We start from the raw sequence: 19,444 nt of genomic DNA on the forward strand, positions 1-19,444 counted from the left end.
CAATCTTAAGAAATTCAGTTCATAAACTGAAATAACATACAACCGCAAAGGAAAATTCGAGCACAAAAAATGCACAAGGTTACTTACCTTCATATGATGCACTGGGTGTCTTACAGGACCTTACTTTTCCAGTAAGTTAACTTTCAATTTGTTTTCTTTAAACCGCAATTCAAATAAAACGTCGTATTTATTTTTTTTTTTTAATTTCAGTTTATTTAAATTCGCAATATCCCCATGATAGTTATTGTTTTTGCTATATCTAGTTTTATGTTCTTACCGCTTTACGAATATCAATGTGAAAAATCAATTATAAAGCATAAGGCTTTCATAAACAAAGCTTTTGTCATCGCGTACCGCATATACATGTTCAGATATATTGATACATATGCGGATAGTTGTGCATTAGGTGAAACTAACTGAAACACCAAGCCGGAGGGCCATTCAACGAGCCAACAGTAACAGTAAGGCATAACATGCAACATAAATTTGGTCGTTTGACCTGCGGCAAAGTTGTTTTTTCATTTTCACGATTTCTAAACGCGTTATCCGGAATGTTACCCCATAGGAAAAAAAGGAAAACTAAGGAGAAGGTAGAAAGGTATAGCAAAAGGCTCGTAAATAAAGGGTGGTCGTATTACCTTCGATTTGAAATACCCTCTAGTATAGCCAAATCAAAACCGTAGCATTTTCCTAGTTAATAATTTAATTTTTAAGGCCTAACAAGTTTTTCGCTTTAACTCCATTGGTAAAGCAGAAAATATTGATTCAATTAGGTCTAAAAAGGAACAAGCTTAAATCGCACTTGGCAAATATTAGAGGGTATTTCAAAGCTAAAGCGCGAAAAAAGGTTAACAATTGTGCGACAACGAATTCGGTATAGTACGTATATCTGGCATTTGAGTGATTTGTAAGTAAGGACATGGACATGGACATGGAAATGGGACTGGGAATGGGAAATGGTGGTCCTTGCCAGGTTGAAATAACATGGGGAATTTTTAGAACAGCGACGACAAAACGTCGAATGAAAGATAAATAAAGAGCGCCGCCCAGGCAGTCAAAAAGAAAAATCCGGGCAAAAAGATGAAATAAAATAAGAATAAAAATGTTAGAAAATGAAACGAAAGTAAAGAGAGCGCGACGCATTGCTGACGATAAATCAAGGCGTGGGAGGGGCGGTTGCGGGGGGCGTGGCCAGCCCCCTCCCCCTCGAAGGGAGGACCGAGCTTATACATATCTATTACATGGCTCCCTGCGAACTGTCGCATCTGCAGCTGCTGTCCGGGCGAGTTGGCCAGTTTTTGGCATTTGGCATTTCCGTTCGCGGGGAATCTGAATACTTTTTGGGTCGCACTCGAATACAAATATTTTCGCAGGTGGCAACGACCGATGCCGCTTAGAGGCTGCGGAGTGCGTTTTGATTACTGTCAGGGTGGCCATCCGGGTCCCATCACCGCCATGCACCGCCTCACTTGTCCACCTGGGCCGGCTCCATGGTGTACATGTCGCGCAGCAGCCGGGCAATGGGCACGTTGCCGATGGTCTCCTTGAAGAAGAGCGCCTCGATGGTGGCCGCCCGGATGGTGCGCAGCGAGGGCAGCAGGAGCAGCAGCCTCCCGAAGCGGGTCGCCTGGCGGGGGTAGCGCAGCCGCACGTGGTCCGAGAGGATGCACTGCGCCTGGTCCTGCAGCATCTCCACCGGCTGCACATCGCACAGGCCGGCGGTCTCCGGGGCGAACAGCGCGATGGCCTTCATGCAGCCCACCTCGCTGCCGTCGGGAGTGATCTGGCGGAAGCGGCAGAGTATCTCCTGGATCGTCTTCATCTCCGTCTGCGTGGCCTCGTCCTGCAGCACCCGCTCCCGGATGAGCGGCGAGTCGAGGATGGGCGTCAGGTCCAGGGGAATGGTCCACTGCGCCAGGTTGAGCAAGAAGAGCTCCTTCCAGGACTCCTGCAAGAACACCATTTTAGAGAAACGTTCTATAAGTACTAAGAAAACCAAACAATGCTCCGACAAACGTTTTTGGGCCGAAAGTGTTGATTGGATTAAGCAAAAGTTACTGGATGTTACTTTATGGTGCTTTAGTAAATGCAATGCCTTAACGAAGTGGTTACTGTTCATTGGTTTTATAAGTTTCTTTTGTTTTTTGTATTTTAATAATCGAAATCAAAATCTCATTTACTGCAAGTAAAAGTTTTCTTGGTGTGTGTTTATGTTTTTGTTAGTTACAGTCAGGGAATCAATAACTAACAACATTTTATCCGCATATGTATTATTTTTTTAGATCCTAAGCTTAAAAGAAAAACACAACGAAAGATAAAAATCATGTTTTCGTTTATAAATTCAAAGTCATCTTCAAGTCGAAGTTATCAAAACTCAAAAGAGATCAACTTCATAAATGCTAAACAGCATTTAATACTATTTCTTCAAGTAGATTGTACTTTAAGTTTCTCAGGCTCCTAATAATTACAACAATATTTTGTACTTTGCATAATTAAATCAATTTAGTTGTCGTAATAAAATCAGTTCTAAGTTCCAGGAAGATGTTGAAAAGCACACAACGTTCGTACTTCAAAAATGATCAGTCAAAGTTTGGTTTGTTCGAGTTTTGTGAGTTCGACTGTAGATGTCTGGGGGTTAACCGGGATGGCGTGGCCATAGTCCTCACCTGGAGAAGCAGGTGCTGGTCGTTCTTGGAGAGCGTCTGGAAGGGCATGAGGCACTTGACCCAGCGCACCGCCATGAAGAGCAGGCGCGCCGTCGTCTCCTGCAGCATCTCCCAGGAGAGCAGCCGCGAGTCGAGCAGCTGCTGCGGGAAGAGCAGCGTGTTGTGCTGCACCTGGTACTGGATGAGCTCCTGGCACTTGTCCGGGCTGAGCAGCAGCTCCAGGAACCCGCTGGAGGCCGTCGCCCCGGGGCAGGATCCGCCTCCTACCGCCCGCGGGGGCGGCGGAGTGGGCGTGGTCGGCGTCGGCGATCCGGACGTGAAGCTGGCCTGTTTCCCGTGCTCTCCGTGGTCCCCGTGCTCGCCGTGGTTGTTGTTGTTGGCGCGGATCAGCAGGGAGGCGGTGCTGGGGGGCGTGGTGGCCTCGCTGAGGCTGTGCCGCGACGTCTGGCGGGGCTGCGGGGACCCCGAGGAGGTGGTCAGCGTGGGGGCCGGCGAAATGCTGCCGGCACTCAAAGGCGGCGAGGCAGAGGGCGAGGGCGTCTCCGTCTCGACGTTGACCCGCGGACTCTCGCTGCCCAGGCTGAGGCCCTCCTCGCCGGCGCCGCTCCGCGATCCGATGCTCGAGATCGACTGAACCGAGTTGCTGGGCGAGGGCGAGGAGTAGTTGTGGTTGTTGCTGCCGGGCGACGCCGCCTGCGCCGCCGAGGAGTACGGCGTGCTAGTGGAGGAGACCACGGCGGCCACGGCGGTGGCGGTGATGCCCGGGAGCTTGCTGGCCGCCTCCGCGATCAGGTTGTGGTGCAGCAGGTGCGGGGGGAAGGGCAGTGCGGCGCCACCGACGGCGGATCCCGAGCTCGAGATGGAGCTGGCGGTGCCACTCGCGTTGCTGACCAGGCCGCCATGTGGTGCGGCCAGCGGGTGTCCGGGATGCGCCGGGTGGTGGAAGGCCGTGGCGTGCTGCTGCTGGTGTCCGCCGGCTCCCGGGTGGTGGAGGTGCCCACTCGGGGCGGCCCCTCCCGGCTGCTGGCCACCCGAGGCCATGTGGAAGCCACCGGGAGGCACTCCCGCCGCGGGCGGGTGCGTGGAGATGTGCTGCGTGTAGTTGAACGAGGCCGAGACGTTCGTCACCAGGGAGTCGGGGAGGTGGCCGCCGTGGTGGTGGTGGTGCAGGCCCGCCGACGCCGCCGCGGCCACCGCTGCATGGTGGGCGGCCGCTGCGTGGGCGTGGGCGTGGTGGTGGTGGTGGTGGTGGTGGTGCGCCGCTGCTGCGTGGTGGGCAGCCGCTGCAGCCGCCGCAGCGTGGTGGTGGTGGTGGTGCAGTTGCGGGTGCAGCTTTGGCTTCCGAGGACCGCGCTCGTGTTGCACAGCTGAGGAAGGAGAACGGTTGGGAATCTGGTTTAGTAAGTTGTTTTGTGGTTTTTTTCGTTTAAATTTGTGAGCCCGGAATTTCGTAACCCTCAAAACTTTTAATTCTGAGTTGGTGTTAAAGAGTGGATATTTTTACACATCCTTCCGAGTTGTTAATAATGAGATAATCTTTCCTCTCCCTGAGATAAACTTCAAAAGTGGTGGAGTTCTAGGTAATATACAAAATAATACTGAAAAATAATATTTGATCTTTAGCGTTTACAAGATTGTTTGAACTCCATTTTCCCTTTGTATCCGGGGGACCAATCAGGTTTGCATAAAATCTCTTCAAGTGTGTAATTGCGATAATCTGCCTCTAAGTAGTTAAATAAATAAAGTTAATTTCGGAGATTCTCTTAGCTTTTCTTTCTTCTTCTTTCCCTCGACTCCCTTGAAACCTGGAAACTTTTTGGCAAAAGGTTTTTTGGCGCGGTCCTAAGTTTGGGCTCTCCACGATTTGGGTCAGAGGTGAGGGACAAGAGGGTCGAAATAATAAACCGATTATTTGAATGCCGAGATGCAGAGATACGACCTATAAAGATGCGGAGTAGCGGATAGATGAACTGTCCTCGGGCGTGTGAACTGTTGCATATGCCTCGAGCTAAGCCCGAGCGAAAAAATGGGGGTTGAGGGGCGCAGCATGTGTGTGTGGCTGTCATGACTTTTATTTGTTTGTAATTAAATGTATCTATAGCGGAGCTGCGTATCTTGGAGATGGCATGACGCTGCGCAAAGGGGTGACATTTTAATCCCAGTTAATCGCATATGTGAGTGCGTCTCTCTGTAAAATTACTACAGTCACTTGAAGGCCCTTACCCTCGCCCCCAACTCGCCTCCTTGCCGCCCATCGATTCGTGAAACTAGAAAAAACGCCGCCACCCAGAGCCGGAAAAGTCTCAAAGCTTTCAAAAGATCACAAATTTCAATTAAAGAAAATGCCAAACTCATCAAATTTTTATGCTGCGGGTTCCACAAACTTCAGACCCAATTTCCAGCGGGACTTAAAAATTGTGGTTCAGCAAAATAAGAAAGAAAAGTTGAAAACGCTCCCTGCGGAACTCAAACTTCAACTTAACCCTTTGCCTGTGAATCCGAGCCCCTCTCTTTTCAAACGTGTTCAGACATACAAAGGCGTGAAAAAGGCAACAAAATTAGCAGCCATGGCAGGGAATCTTAAAATATTTGTATTTTTCACGTCCTTTTGGTTTAAGCTACACTTTTCCCTAAGACGATGGCGATTTCCTAGAAGAGAACTTTGGTTAAAAGGCAACGAAGAGCAAAAGAACGAAAGTAAGTTGATGAGCAAAAAGTAACAATTGATTCACTTCTAAGTTATGAAGATGGAAAATGCACAAGTCGTGTCTGCCTTTTACACAAAACAAGAAAATAACTGGAGGCGATTTGAGTCAGCCCACTTGGATGAAGTGGCAACTGCTCATTCAGCCACTAAACAGTGGTTGGGGAGGTAAGTACGATCTGAAAACCTTTAAAAAAATTTTTTCTCTAAATTTGTTTTTGAATAACTTCACTAAAATAGAGTGTCGAATCTTTATCCTCCAAAATCAAAGAAATGATGATTTTGCTGCCAAAAAACAAACTTGTTTGGTTTTATTTGCTCTATTTAAATTAAATAAAGTATATATACCTATTAATAACATGTTAATATATCAAACACTTAAGTATTCCGAATATTTAAAATATAAACATATTACTGGCTTTATGTATGTTATGGAGTGCACCAATATATAATATATCGAAATAATTTATTACGGGTAACCGAACAAATTTAATTCTATATTGTTTGATGATTAATTTCTTTATCAATATTTACTTTTAAGAGAACGCATAATAGTTAAATACATTTTGGTCTTTTCCGCCATAGCGGTTAGTATATTTTCAAATGTTAATTTGTTATTTTAAAGTTATTTTAAAAGTTATTAAGTCTGATCTGAGAAATCTGTGTATTTTATCCCTTATCTTGCTTGCGCAAATAGACTTCATTCACGGATCACCGCAGCTAACTACTCGACAATTGCTCAATTCTTATTACTTTGTTTGCCCGACAATTGTGTGGGTGTTTGGGTGCTCGAGCAGCCCAAGAGCCGACATAATGTGGTCATTATGGACTATTAAGCACTCCGCAGCTAGTCCGTGCAACCCCTGGCCGAATCAAAATCCAGGGTCTACGGAAACACCCCTGCTGACACCATCTCGGGGCACATCGAATCACTTCAAGTGTTTTCCTAATTTCACGGTTTATATACTTTTTTATTATATTTCGGTCTTCGGTCTTCGGTTTCGTTTCGGTTTCGGTTTGGGATTCGGTTGAGTGTTACGGCTTTCACTCCCCATCTCGCAATTTGCAAACGTTGCCTTATTTACTTTTAATTTGCCTGCAAAACAATTGCAATTTGATGTATTCCTTTTTGGTAAATTTTGATTACGACATTATCTGTCGGGCGGGACGGGACGACTGGATGCCCCGCATGAAGAGCGAGGGCTCTGCTCATTACAGCTCGCCGATTTATTTATTTCGATTTCAGGGGCACGCGTTGCGCTTTTCAGCTTATGGGCGGCAGGGTTTTCTTCGTCCTTTCCACGGCCCCTTAGCCGCTTTCAAGCCCGACGATGCTGATGATGACCATCATTTGGGATTTTGCGTGTGGTATCGTCGTGAAGTCGTCGTGGTCGTGTGATGCTGTGGGAACAGAGCAGCTGCGTTACAGCTCGCTTTTCCACTGCCACTTATCATTAATTTTTCCGGCGCGTTTTTCTTTGCCCATCCTGGCATCAGGACGGTCCTGCCTTTGTCTGCGCCCTGCTCCTTCCCTTCTCAGCACCCTGTGAATACATGTATTTTGACATAATTGTTTTTGCTTTCACGGAAACGGAACTTCTGGTCCGCTTCCTTCCGCACCGCCCTAATTAATTGATTAACTTCAGCAAATCGGTCAATATGTTCGCTCTGTTGCCCTTTTTTCATTTGTTTCGCTCCCTGCTCTGCGGAGAAGGGTGCGATCCACGTAATGAGTTGCTAATTAGATTTGTGGATTGCAATTTTTTCGCTAGCGGGCGTAACTTTTTGTTCCACATTTCGGGAAAGCCTGAGAGATTCTCCAGGTGCTTCCCAGCGGAGGAGTAAGAGGTTGCCTAGAGGGGGGGACGAAGTGGCAACTCCTTGATTTCCGTAAGAGTTTATAAGTCAACTGTTAATTGGATTTCATATTCATGAGAACTAAATACTTGCCTAGAAAGTTTGCTTACTTGTTCACGCAAAACTGAAATGGAACATTGTTCGGATTATTATCAAGATTCGATGCAAGGCCAAATTTGTACCTTATCTATATGATGATAATGTAAAATCTATACTTTAAAGAGCATATGTGTCACTTTTATCCATTTATACCGTTAGAGAGATTTTTGCAATTTCGGTCAGACATTTGCAACACAGTGAAGGAAACACGTCCGACCCCAAAGTATTTACACATTTTCTATCAGCGCCACCGTCTATGTCAATCTAGATCATTTTACCCGTTCGTCCGTCTAATTGTTTATAGGAAAACAGGTCTCTCAATTTAAAGCTATCTCGGTAAAACTTTACTTATAGTCTAAAAACTATGTTTGGTGAATCTTACACCTTGTAGACTAATTTAGCTTAGTTTTCCAATAAGATAGCTGGCCCATTCCCTGATCTGATAAAGCTATGTCATGTGCTAGGATCGAAAAATATGTTTTACTGGCGAACCTGTTAAACCTTCGTGGTGAGGATGATTTCGAAAGTTTAAATCAGGCCGACGGTATATAAATGTAGGAATGCAATTTATAGAGCAACCCAGAGGTTATAACTCCTGTTTCTTTTTTGATCCCCGATCCCGACTTGGATCTCCGCCTGTCCGCATCCGCCAGTCATTTAGTCGGCCCATTCCAAGCAGAACATGATGAGGCCAACGGCTTTCCGCCTCTGACTCTCATTCGAACTGCGCTCGCCCAGTGGGTAAGTGATTTTAAATCCGCTTTTAATGTTGACACTGACACTTTTGACTCACCCACGCACACTGCCACACTGCAGTGCAGGCAGCGTAGTGTGGGTGGATGGGGATGGGCAGGGGGGGTGGAGTGGTTCGTGTCCATGACATGTGCAAGCCAGGCGCATTTACATGTCGCACAGTCCCCGGCGAAAGTGTATGCACATATCGTAGTAGGCTATAATGTCAATTAAGTAAAACACGCAGCGCACTTGCGTGTGTGCGTGCGAATTTGCATGTGTGGGCGTGTCCTGCGCTATGGCTTTCTGTGCCCTGCAGCCATGTGTAAATGAAATTGCGTATACGTAATGTGGGGGAGTTCGACGATAACTCAACCGAACCTGACGGCTTAAAGGCTGCACAATAAATATCACAAAGTTACATACAGACACATACATTTCTGTACACGCACATATGTACACACATATACATGCACGCCTTTTGTATGGATGTGGAAATGTTTATGCATGAACATCAGCAAAAATCAATACGTTAAAATGTGGTCATGAAATTAGCCGAGTCTGCCTTTTGCGCCAGCGCCAAAAAGTCGTCTCCGGAATAGACATCAACAACAACAAAAATTTACATTGACACCGTCACGAGCCAGTAACACAGACTTGGCCCGAAAATGAAGCCAGGCTGGGGAACCACAGTCTGTTGACAAAAGGGCTTAAGAGCCTAGAAGTACGCAACAATATACTTGTACAATGTACACTCCTAGGTGCGGTCACAACAGAACTGAAACTAAGACAACTTCCATTTCGCAGTCCTTTTCGATAAGTTTACACTCGGCTGAGCGTTGGAGATGCTTTCAGCTTGTCCGCTTGCGATTGTTGCTTCTGTTTGTCTTAACGTCTTGCCTTGTTCAATCCTTGCCACAAACAGAGAGAAACGGAGGAGGAAGAATTGCCTTCCAGCCTTGCAAAGCGCTGGAGTTAAGGTTAGTACACAAGAACCGACAAATAAATACCGGAGTGAGTTGCGTCTCGAAACAATTATAACTGTAAGATGTAAGAATGGATACCACTCAGCTACTTAAAAAAAGTAATGTTCTAAGTAGGAGTGTTGTTTTCATTTCTTCATCAGCTGCAAATGCCCATTGTCAATTTAAGCTAAATGCCTTCATTGAAGCGCGAGAAAATCTGTTTTTATAAATTCACATATTATAAATTTCATTCTAATTTTGCAATTGTAATGGTTTGATGAACTATAATAACAGTTAAGTTATAACTTTATATTTCTAAGTGCCTCCGATTGGACAATTTTTCGAGGCGATTGTGAGCTCCATTTCATACCACTGATCGGCTCATCACGCACCCAGGGGAATAATGACCCCATCATTATAGCACCCTCACTTTACAATCGTCGACTGAAAGGCGTTTTTAAAGAACGGGATTCAGGAAGGGACACAAATCACTCAAAATGAGAAATCCGCTTAAATCGCCGCGTAAATATTTGCAAAGAAAAGAAAGTAAGGACGGTTATGGAAAGGAGGCTGCTACGTGTAGTATGCGTGTTGATGATGCTGACACTTTGGTGTATACAAATGCAAATACCATTAAATGTGACAAGTGGCAACATAATTTGTAAGGAGAGCTTTTGTCGTCTTCTTTTATTTTCCCTCAATTCTCCAATTCGTACCCTCCTCAGGATATTAGCATAGAAAAGTGGCCAACATTTGTAATTCTGTCAGCAGCATGGAGGGCGTAACTTTAACAACGAAACGTGCGACGCCTGTCATTTTTTCCCATAATAACTTATTTGTCAGCTCTAAAGTGCCGTGGCGTGCTTATTGGTCAATGAGAATACTGCCATTTAGTCGAAGACGGATTAGTGAAGCTAGTCATTATATCCCAACGTGGTACAGTAAACAAAAAAACTGTCTCAAATCATGCAAGCAAAAAAATAGCAGTTGGGCCTGGTAATTATAATACTTGGACTTAGGGAATAGCGCATTCTAGTGATCCCCTCGCAGTGCAAGTTTTCTATTTCACAGTTATTTACAAGATGAGATTTAGTAGAAAAACATTCTACTGGCAAACATTTTTTTTTAAGGTAGGGAGTATGTTGGAAAATGTATAAGAAATGTTGGGACGTTATAGCTCTCCCTTACGAACGAAAGTGAATCGGCTAGGGTCGATTGTTTTAAATAAATAGACATTTATTCACCACCGTACTCAAGTTCATACGAATTTTTAAAAAGTAGGGGGCTTAGTAAATGATCTTATTAAAGTTAAGCTTTTGCTATAACAGCATTTACAACATAACTCATTTTGTCTTGGCAATATCTTTTTTAACCTTTCTAAAAATCGAAACAACACCCAAATAAAATAAAATATAAACTTAACAGCAGAAAGACAAACTAAGAACCACTAACCTTAGCCGTAACTCATTTTGCTCGGCGAAATCCCAACAAATGTAATCAGCTCCAGCGGCCCCCAACGACTTTCCCACTCGCATGACCCTCTGGCCCAAACTCACAAAAGGTTACACAAACGTGCCTTGAACGATTTTTGTGGCTTTTTTGCTTTTTGCTGTAAACACAGAAGCATTTTGTCTGCGAAAACTACAATGGCGTTGGGGCGGAGCGTTTTTCCGGGGGTTTGAATGGGGTGGGTGGGAAGGCAGAATGGTGTGGGGTTTGCGGAAGATGTGTGAATTGTTTGGCGTCCAAGTGTGTTTGTTGTTTATTTGAGGCAACCAGCCAAGAAAAACCCCAAAAAGGCAGCCTAACATGGGGCTTTGTAGCGGCAAACTAAGAAAATATCACAAGGAATTTAAGGAACATGTACAGCTCATACCACTCTCACATCCCTGCCATTTTTGTGTTTTATCCCAGGCACCCGGGAATTTTGGTGGGTGTCTCGCACTGGGGTTTAAAAATAAAAAAGCCATGAAGCGTATAGCTGGGAATGGCCAATTCAATTCTTTGTTAGTCCTCCCTTCAACTACATTTCAACTTTAGATTATAGAAGCCCTTTTCACACTTTTTTAAGCTAATTTGCTGGTTTCAAGTGTTGTTTGGGCTAAACAAATACTGACATGTGGGGTTGGCGTAAAACAAAATGTGTAGCTAATTTCTCTGTTGATTTCAGGGCACGCGTCTACTTAACAAATTTGGTAAGTGCTTAGATTAACAGGCATTCTGACAATTCCAAAATAAAATAAATAATAAATTGAATAATAGATTAAAATATAATCTACTAACTCGTTTAGGAAAAGATAATAGCACAGAAATTATAAAAAACAAGAAAGGAAGCTAGCTTCGGCAAAACGGAGCTTATATTCCATTGCAACCATTAAATATGTCGAACCAAATACATAAAGGCCAAACAACATTGGATTATAAAAAAAAATTCATAAACATCGGACAACTATATCATATGGCTGGCATAAGAAAGATTCAAAATCTATATAGCATTAACGGAAACAAAGATAACATCGTTGTTTTTTCAGACAAGCATAATTTTTGGAATATAGAGTTTTCTAATGACTCTCGAATTTCGAATTAAATTTCATAAGAATTATACGATTATATCATATAGCTTCTGACTAAAATTATAAATACCTTTGCTCTGTAGGGGTATAATAAATAAAAGACAAATATATAAATGTTCATATAATTATTTTGAATAAACCAAATAAAACGAAACTACATTTTAAAATTAACACACCCATTCAAAACGAAATATAACATATATTGTAAAAGACCCATCAGGTCAAGGTAAATATTGGTTAAAAAGTTACTACCGCAGCTGGAGGATATATTCGTATTGATTTTTGTGCGGTTAATCGGCGAGAACTTTGTAACTAAGGATCTAACAAAGTGGAATAAACCACGTGGATTAAAGCGCTAATTATGAACACAAAAAAAATTGTTTGTTTTTAACGTTTTTTTTTTTCAATAAATCTGTTAATTTTTATGAGTTTGAATCGTGTTGCGAATGGCAGGTTGAGCAACGGGTATTTCGAAGTAGTGCTGTTTTTGTTGTTTTTTGGAGGGCGGAGGTCCTTTTCGTGGCTAACACTTTGGCGGTGGCTAGATGTACATGGACTCTCCCTTTTCTAGCGTCCATCATTACGGTCTACAAGCCACCATCGCTGTAAAGGTCCTTGGGTTGACTGACGTCTAAGTTCGAGCTTTGGGCATCATCACTTGATTGTCAATACATTTTAGTCGCATTTTCAGCGAACGGATAATGCGTGTAATCCGCTATTAAGTGCACATTGTCAATCGACCCTCTCCCCAGTGCCCCACCCCAAAAGAGTGGCCCTTGCGTGTGAGAAAATCTGCAGCGATTCTCACGCTGCTCTTGTCCCTTGTTTCTGTCCCGGCTCTTCTGTGCAGTGAACCCATCAATGGTAGCTTCTGAATGCCGAATGCCGAATGCTGAACACTGAATCGAAAGCCGGCAGCTGTGGGATGAGTTTGGCTCCTGGATGTAGTCGTAGTCGGCTAAAGCCGCAACCCCCCACAGTTGATATCGAGAATGCCCGTCGCTATTATGTGTTTTTATGCTACATTTAATGTTGGCTTAAGAGCTTTAAAGCTAGCATTGTTGCGTTGATCTGTGTATTCGGTTTGATTATGGCTATCCGATTACCGATTACCGGCTGGATGGGCTCCCTTGTTCGATATTCAAATTTGTTTATCGATGGTTATTGCTGCTGAATTTTAAAACAAGCTGTACTTAATAAGAAACCAATATACATATATATTTAAAATTCTAATTATAGCGTATAAAAAATGTATCTGAAATATCTTTGTAGCTTAAAGATGTGCAGCAAAAACTGTTTTGTTCTTATAAAATAATAGAACTGTTTAATCTGTTTAATTTCCTTTTTTAAATAACAACAAAAATGTTTTATTTTTTACTTTTAAAATATTATATCTACTATATTTGATTTTTAAATATAAATTTGTCTTATTTCTGTCCCTGGTTAAAAACTTACCAAGAGTTTTAATTTCTTGAGTTGCACAACAATAGACATGTTTTTCCATTTAGAATGAAAAGCTGGTGTTTTTTGTGCAAATTACAGAAATTATTACAAAAAATCTTTTCAAAGTCTACTTCTTTTAAAATTTAAAACAATTCCACCAAATTTTTTTTTCGTGTTGCCCATAAAAATCAGTTTCAACACTTCTCCCCATTAAGTCTTTTGCCCCGAAGGCACAACCACAGGATTGGGGCTCGCATAATTTATAATCAGCTTAATGACAAATTCAGCCAAAACTCAAGTGGCGCTTTCCCCAACCTGATCTGAGTTTCAATAAAGGAGGCAGCCGGCGGCATTTTGGTTTTCGAGTTTAATGTAAATCATGCCCAAAAACCTTGGCGAAAACAGGATTGTTGAGCTAATTTGCTGCATAATTAAGTGTACTTGGAAAGTAAAACAATACTTGTGGGCCAGGAAACAACTGCGGAGTTGGCGGAGCTGTGGGGAATGGGGTGATTTCAGTGTGCTACTTACCATCCTTGTTCATGGCCGACTGAAAGCATTTGGCCAGGCGACACGCGCGACACTGGTTGCGATGGGTCTTGTCCACAGGACATCGACCCTTGAGATCGCCGGTGGCCTTACAGGTGTAAATCCGATTTCGATGGATGCTCCGCTTGAAGAAGCCCGAGCAGCCTGAAAGGTATTAGTTGAGCTTACACCTCTGATAATTAATCCATTCTCGGACTCACCATCGCAGCTGTAGATTCCATAGTGCTTGCCGGAGCTCCGATCGCCACACACCTTGCAGGGAATATCTAACAGGCGATCGCCCGCTTTAAAAGATACCAAAGAATATAATTGTATTAAATTGCATGGCCAAAATGTTTACATTAACGGATCAATTACAGCATTTAAAATATTAATTAATTTTTGAAGTGAAAACTTCTTTAGCGGCGCTGAGCAGGGTAAAAACATTCAAACTCGCGTCAGGGTCCCGTTATACTGATCGAAAAAGCGTAAGATCGAGGGGAAGGGAGAGGAACTAGTATCTCCCACTCTTTCTACCGTGCCTGAGTCTATGGTAGAATTATGTAAGGTAGTCTCGTCGGCTGCAAAATCTCTCGTGTTTTTTCCCCCTATGCGCTCCGGATTTCGAAGTGAGAGGTTGTCCGTGGATGATTTTTTGTGTAAAAACCGAAAATTTCGGAAAAATTAATACTCATGGTCATATAACAGTCCTTTTTAAACCCCGTGCACAGAATAAGGGTAAAACGACATCATATTCTTCTGTTTCTTTCGCACTTACGGGAAAACACCCTTTCACTCGCACTCATTGTAGTGCCCAATAGGGGGAAAAAAAGACGACGAGACTACCTTGTACTTACACTTAAATAGGTTCGAATCAAAACTGTTTGTTTCTTACTTCAGTTATCATAAACCAATTGTATCAGTTGTAAAAATTTACGATGATGATTCTGATAATAACGATGGTGTAAAAGTCGTCGAAATTATCGATGGAAGTTGATTTTTCTGAGAGATAAAATTTAATGTAATATATAAATAACGATATAATATTATAAATAACAACATATAAATTGCCATATTTGTGTACGATAGCGCAATAAATAAACATTGTAATCTACCTCTCTCATAAATGATAGTACTTTTATACTTATAATTAAACACAACGTTAATATTGAAGTTTTCACTTCTGCCGGCACTCCCGGAGTGCTACCGGTGTTTTTTTTTTTTGTGCCTGCACGGACTTAGTTGTTTTTTCATGTTTAGGATCATCGCCGCATGGGAAGTCGTTATATAATATAAGACTCTATTCTTTTTGATTTTGGCAACACGGTTTTTAGTTTATACTTATTAAATTGTAAAACAGTCAAGTGCCTCGAATATTAGGTATTCGTTAATCAGATACCCTTTTCAATATGCATGAAATCTTTTTAACGTCTCAGCGTCTATATAGACAGCAAGGTTCCCGTCCAAGAGACTAATAAGCATGCCTTCAAGGCTTTGGAAAATATTAAACTTCTTTCGCCGAGTTTTCATGTCACTCATGTAACTTAACAAGCAAATAACCTAGCTTTGGCGAGCCGAATCGTGAATACTCTTGTAGTTATAACTAAAATCTATAAAATAATTATAATCATAAAAATTCAGTAACAACAAGGTTTGTTTGTATTGTTAGTCCGATCCTTACAACGTTGGAAATAGGTACACTATACTCTTTAGTTAAGTCAAATTTTCCGTAAATTTGAAAATTGTTTTTGGTATATGTTGGTAGTACTTGTCGGAACTGCTCGGATCGGACGAGAATATCATATAGCTTCCATAGAAAAGAAACAAAAAAAGCCTGAACGAAGCCTGAATTATAACGTCGTCGTTTTTATTTCTATCTGCACGATTCTTGAACTATTATTATTAATAAAATCGGAAGACAATATCATACTGGTGCCAATTGAGTAAACAGAAAAATTATAGAAAATTAGAAAAATTTTGATAATTTGGATGTTAATAAACATTAATGCACTCGTCTTAAAATTAAGCAATTATACATTAAAAATAAATATTATACCATGAAAGAAAAAAGAAAAGTAACTAAAAATACGAGTTAACTTGGGAAGTAATATACTCAACTTGTTGTTGACATTCTAAACTTCTTACTAACAAAAGGAACAAATCGTGTTACTAGATTCGGGTTATATAAGCTTCCGCCGGTCTACCTTTTTTATTTTATATAGGTTTTTAATAGGACTTTCCATCACTTATTTAACAACTTTAGTAGTCAGTAAATGTTTGAAAAATGAGAACCCACCGTTAAGGTCCGTGCAAGTAAGTGCATTTAATCATTGGCATATTTAACTTTTATTAAGTACTAATCCTTCGTTTCAGCTCGTTCGCCCTAAGCAAAACTGCGAGTCACGCCCAAGAGAAGTTGCCTACTTTGTGGCGCTGCTTCGAGTGTGTTTGTCGCGGATTAGCTTGTGAAAATGGCCCAATCGCCGTCCCACCCCGAATGTGTGTGAGCAGGAGAAAAGCCCTTTGGCTGGCACGCTTCGCAAATTAAGTTCAGCACTCGGCACTTGTCAAAATAAAACGCTCGCCCTTTGTTGTGGTCCTTTGTCCTGTGACATTTGACATATTGTCGCTGGTGGAGTTCTGTCGGTTTTGGATTTGGGTCGGAGTTTGGCTGGCGCGTGTTGCCAATTTTCACACCCTGCGCACCGGCTATTGTCCGCAGCGTGTTAACACCTCTCGAGTGGCCGGGCGTGTCCTCTTTTTCTGGGGTTGCATCGGAATCGGAATCTGAAGGCCCTCTGACACCTTCGGCGGACCTTTTCCCGCTCTTTGTTTTCTTTTTTAAAATTTGGAATTGTTGATTTTACATATTTCTGTTTGTTTATGCCATCACTTTTTACTTTCGGACCCCTTTTTGTTTTAGTTGGCGGGTATAAGGGTTATGTCTTGATATTAACCACGTATAAAATATGCTTTCTGATTTTTTATGGAAATCTCGGACATGTTTAGATAGGCAAAAGGCCTCTGGGTTGTTGGCAAAACGTGAGAGTTTTGCATTATCGGCGTAAGGGCTTTAGGTTATCTAAATATCGGAAAAACTCAAGAGACTAGTTGGAAAATGGAAAAATAACTAAAAGCGAACTAAGTTGCAAGTAGAATCCGATTAAGTTGTTTTCTTGACCATTGGTACTGCACAAATCGGTTTAGAAAAAATTCAAATAAATAAACTCCTACAAATTTTGTATGTTTACATTACCCTAATTCTTACAAATATTTGGAAACAGCGAAGGTAGGTACAGGCCAAAAGTGAACTTTCAAGTTTGAACCGGCTATTTAGGGTCTTCAAACTTTTAAGGTGTCAAAATAATAAAACTAATATTGTAAAGTCTTAAAGGTTTAATGCTATTGATCGTGCGAAATTTTTAACCATAGCCACACCGAGAATCATAAGATGGTGGCAGCATTAATTGTTGGATCATGTCGAGATCACTCAAACACACACACTCAATAAAAGGACCACTTAAGGGGTTATATCCAGTTGCAAACCCGAAAAAATAGGCTTTTTTGGTAATTATTTCTGGAGAGGCTTATTATTGTACCTATATATACGTGTTATATGTGAAAAGTTAGATAATTTTTTCAGAATACATTTTCAAAAAAAAAAAATGGATTCCGTTCATCTTGTAGAGGATTTCCTGAGGGCCCACTTCATAGAGGGGTTTTGCGGTGAGGAAGATATCTCTGATCCAAATTATCAGAAATACAAAAAACCAAAGGGATTACGTAAAGAATAGACAAATACTGGCATTGATACGGGGAATTTTCACAATTTTGATTTTAGACAAAATGGCGGCTTCACAAACATAAAACTTCGTTTTTGGCACAACAATTTAAACTTTGAAGTGACTAAAAAATCTAGATTTTTATCGGAGCCAGAATTCCCCGCGTCATTACCTGAAAAAAATATCTAAGAATTTCAAGTCCGTCTGTCAAGCCGTCTCGGAGAAATTTTCCTCACCGACTTTGAAAACATAGTTTCGAGAAAAACGCATTTAAAATGTAGGCTACTAGTTGAACTACTTCGGCGACGTCTTTAAAAATACAGTAGAATCCGCTTATAGCGACTTTCAAGGGACCGACGAGTTTTCGTCGTTATACCCGGAAGACGCACTAAGCAAAAGGATATTAGTGTATAAGTCTGTCTGGGGACCAATCAAGCCATCGAGTTTTCGTCGCAATACCCGGACGGACACTATAAGCGGACTCGTTATAACAGGATTCTACTGTATACTCATTATTACAAAACTATTTACCGGAATACTTTGAAATTTTCAGACAATATTCTTAAATATACATATGTACATTCAAAATAGGCAAAATAAAAATTCGATTTTTTCAAAATCTCAACTGGATATAACCCCTTAAAGAAGTATAAAAGCACAGTGATCCTTTGAGGTAGGTTATCAAAAACACCGGCGCTTTCCGTTACCTGTGCCCATTTTCCGTTGATGGAAATATTTGAACCCTAATGTATCCAGTTTGCTTAGATTTACGTTCCGCACAGCGCACTTAAAATTTGAAAGAGTAATCGACTGCGGCGATTTAGTCAGAACTTTTCGTGTCACCAGAGCACAATGTCACTTCGTCCTCAGTGAAATGTTTTCAAATCCCGACGCGAATTGCTGCCGCTGGAGCCTGAAACCTGCTGCGGGAGCAATGCAATTGCGAAAACGGATCGCCTGGGCTGACGGACCAACTGCGAATGAAACGGGAAGCTAAGGCTGGCAGAGCCAGCAGCGAACAGACCGCCAATTACGAAAGTGAAGCTGCCAAGGAGAGGTCCTTTTTTGCAGTCAATTTGACAGGAGGGCGAGCCAAGCCAAAGGCAGTTACCACCCGCACACCCACTCCCACCCCCACTACCACCTCCGCCTCCGCCTCCGCCTGGTACAAAGCCACAAGCGGAGAGGCGGGAAACGAAGCTGAGGCGGGAAAGTGAAAGGCAGCGAGCGCCGAGCATTCTGAACCGAGAACCGGGCAAAGCAAAAGCAAAGCAAAACGAGCAAAAACAAACAAAAAAAATGGGAACCAAACGAAAGTCGAAAATTTACGAAAAGCTACCAAATGTTACATTTCATCCCTTGATAGTGGACCAAAAGCAAGCGACCAGCCACCCACCCACCCGACCACCCACACATCCGGTGTGGAATCGACAGCGTGGTGAACACACACCAACACAGAGTGCTCAAAAAGAGAGAAAGAGAGTCGAGGGACCAGAGCGAGGAGTGCCGGGTAACCAACCGGAAAACGCCCTTTTTTCAGTGCTCTGGCCTGATGCGATTACAGCAAATGAGGAGACTTCCTACCGTCCACCATTTTTGTTTTTTCCCGCCGAACGGCGGCACACCCACACAAGCGCAGTGGCGCTCCGCACGCACACTACCGTACATTTCCTGTGGCTTTCGACAATTCACCACAAAATGTCAAGAATGACGAAAAGCTAGCCGTGGAACGACTGCGAGCTTGTATTGGTATGTGCTGGTGCTGTCCCGCTCCCACAGCTTGCCTTTTCGCTCGCCATCCTTGCGTTATCCTGCTCCTGTGCTTGGTAAATATCCTTCGCCGGCAGAGAGGTCGAACTCTCATGGCTTCTCTCTTTTTTCTACACTTTTTTGCTCTTTGTTTGGAGGAATCCGGCGCTTGTAGGCTGTCGGATTATTAGTTCTAAAGTCATGACCTCTTTTGGCAAAAGGGCTCTACAGTTGTGGTACGTTTAACTGCTTCAGTCTCATATTTCGCTAGTACGTCCTATATATTATTCGGTAAGCAATGTACCTCAAATAGTAAACTTGACGATTGGTAACTCTATAAGATCTA

General features: G+C 42.5%; 1 protein-coding gene and 1 long non-coding RNA gene across 2 annotated transcripts; one reads left to right on the forward strand and one right to left on the reverse strand.

Moving 5' to 3' along the window:
* The first annotated feature begins 29 nt into the window (after positions 1-29).
* Positions 30-358, forward strand: LOC108088100. The gene is made up of 2 exons (XR_001771203.1): positions 30-131; positions 211-358. It is a non-coding gene; the product is annotated as an uncharacterized LOC108088100 (long non-coding RNA).
* A 90-nt stretch (positions 359-448) lies between these two features.
* On the reverse strand, positions 449-18,169 carry LOC108088099 (protein dissatisfaction). The gene is made up of 5 exons (XM_017185753.2): positions 18,057-18,169; positions 13,789-13,872; positions 13,571-13,732; positions 2,667-4,033; positions 449-1,948 (listed from the first exon to the last, which is right to left on the reverse strand). The coding sequence occupies exons 1-5, from the start codon at positions 18,064-18,066 to the stop codon at positions 1,466-1,468; spliced, it is 2,106 nt and encodes a 701-aa protein (XP_017041242.1). The 5' UTR covers positions 18,067-18,169; the 3' UTR covers positions 449-1,465.
* Between the last annotated feature and the right edge of the window lie 1,275 nt (positions 18,170-19,444).

The sequence above is a fragment of the Drosophila ficusphila genome, unplaced genomic scaffold (genome assembly GCF_018152265.1).
Source record: "Drosophila ficusphila isolate 14025-0441.05 unplaced genomic scaffold, ASM1815226v1 contig_636, whole genome shotgun sequence".
Taxonomy (NCBI): Eukaryota; Metazoa; Arthropoda; class Insecta; order Diptera; family Drosophilidae; genus Drosophila; species Drosophila ficusphila.

Bases quoted from the DNA above. Each gene is read 5' to 3' on its own strand.
- LOC108088099 (XM_017185753.2), bottom strand. The intron at 13,733-13,788 runs GTGAGTCCGAGA...AATACCTTTCAG, and splicing joins TGGAATCTACAGCTGCGATG to GCTGCTCGGGCTTCTTCAAG. The intron at 4,034-13,570 runs GTAAGTAGCACA...CTCCTTCCTCAG, and splicing joins GTCGGCCATGAACAAGGATG to CTGTGCAACACGAGCGCGGT.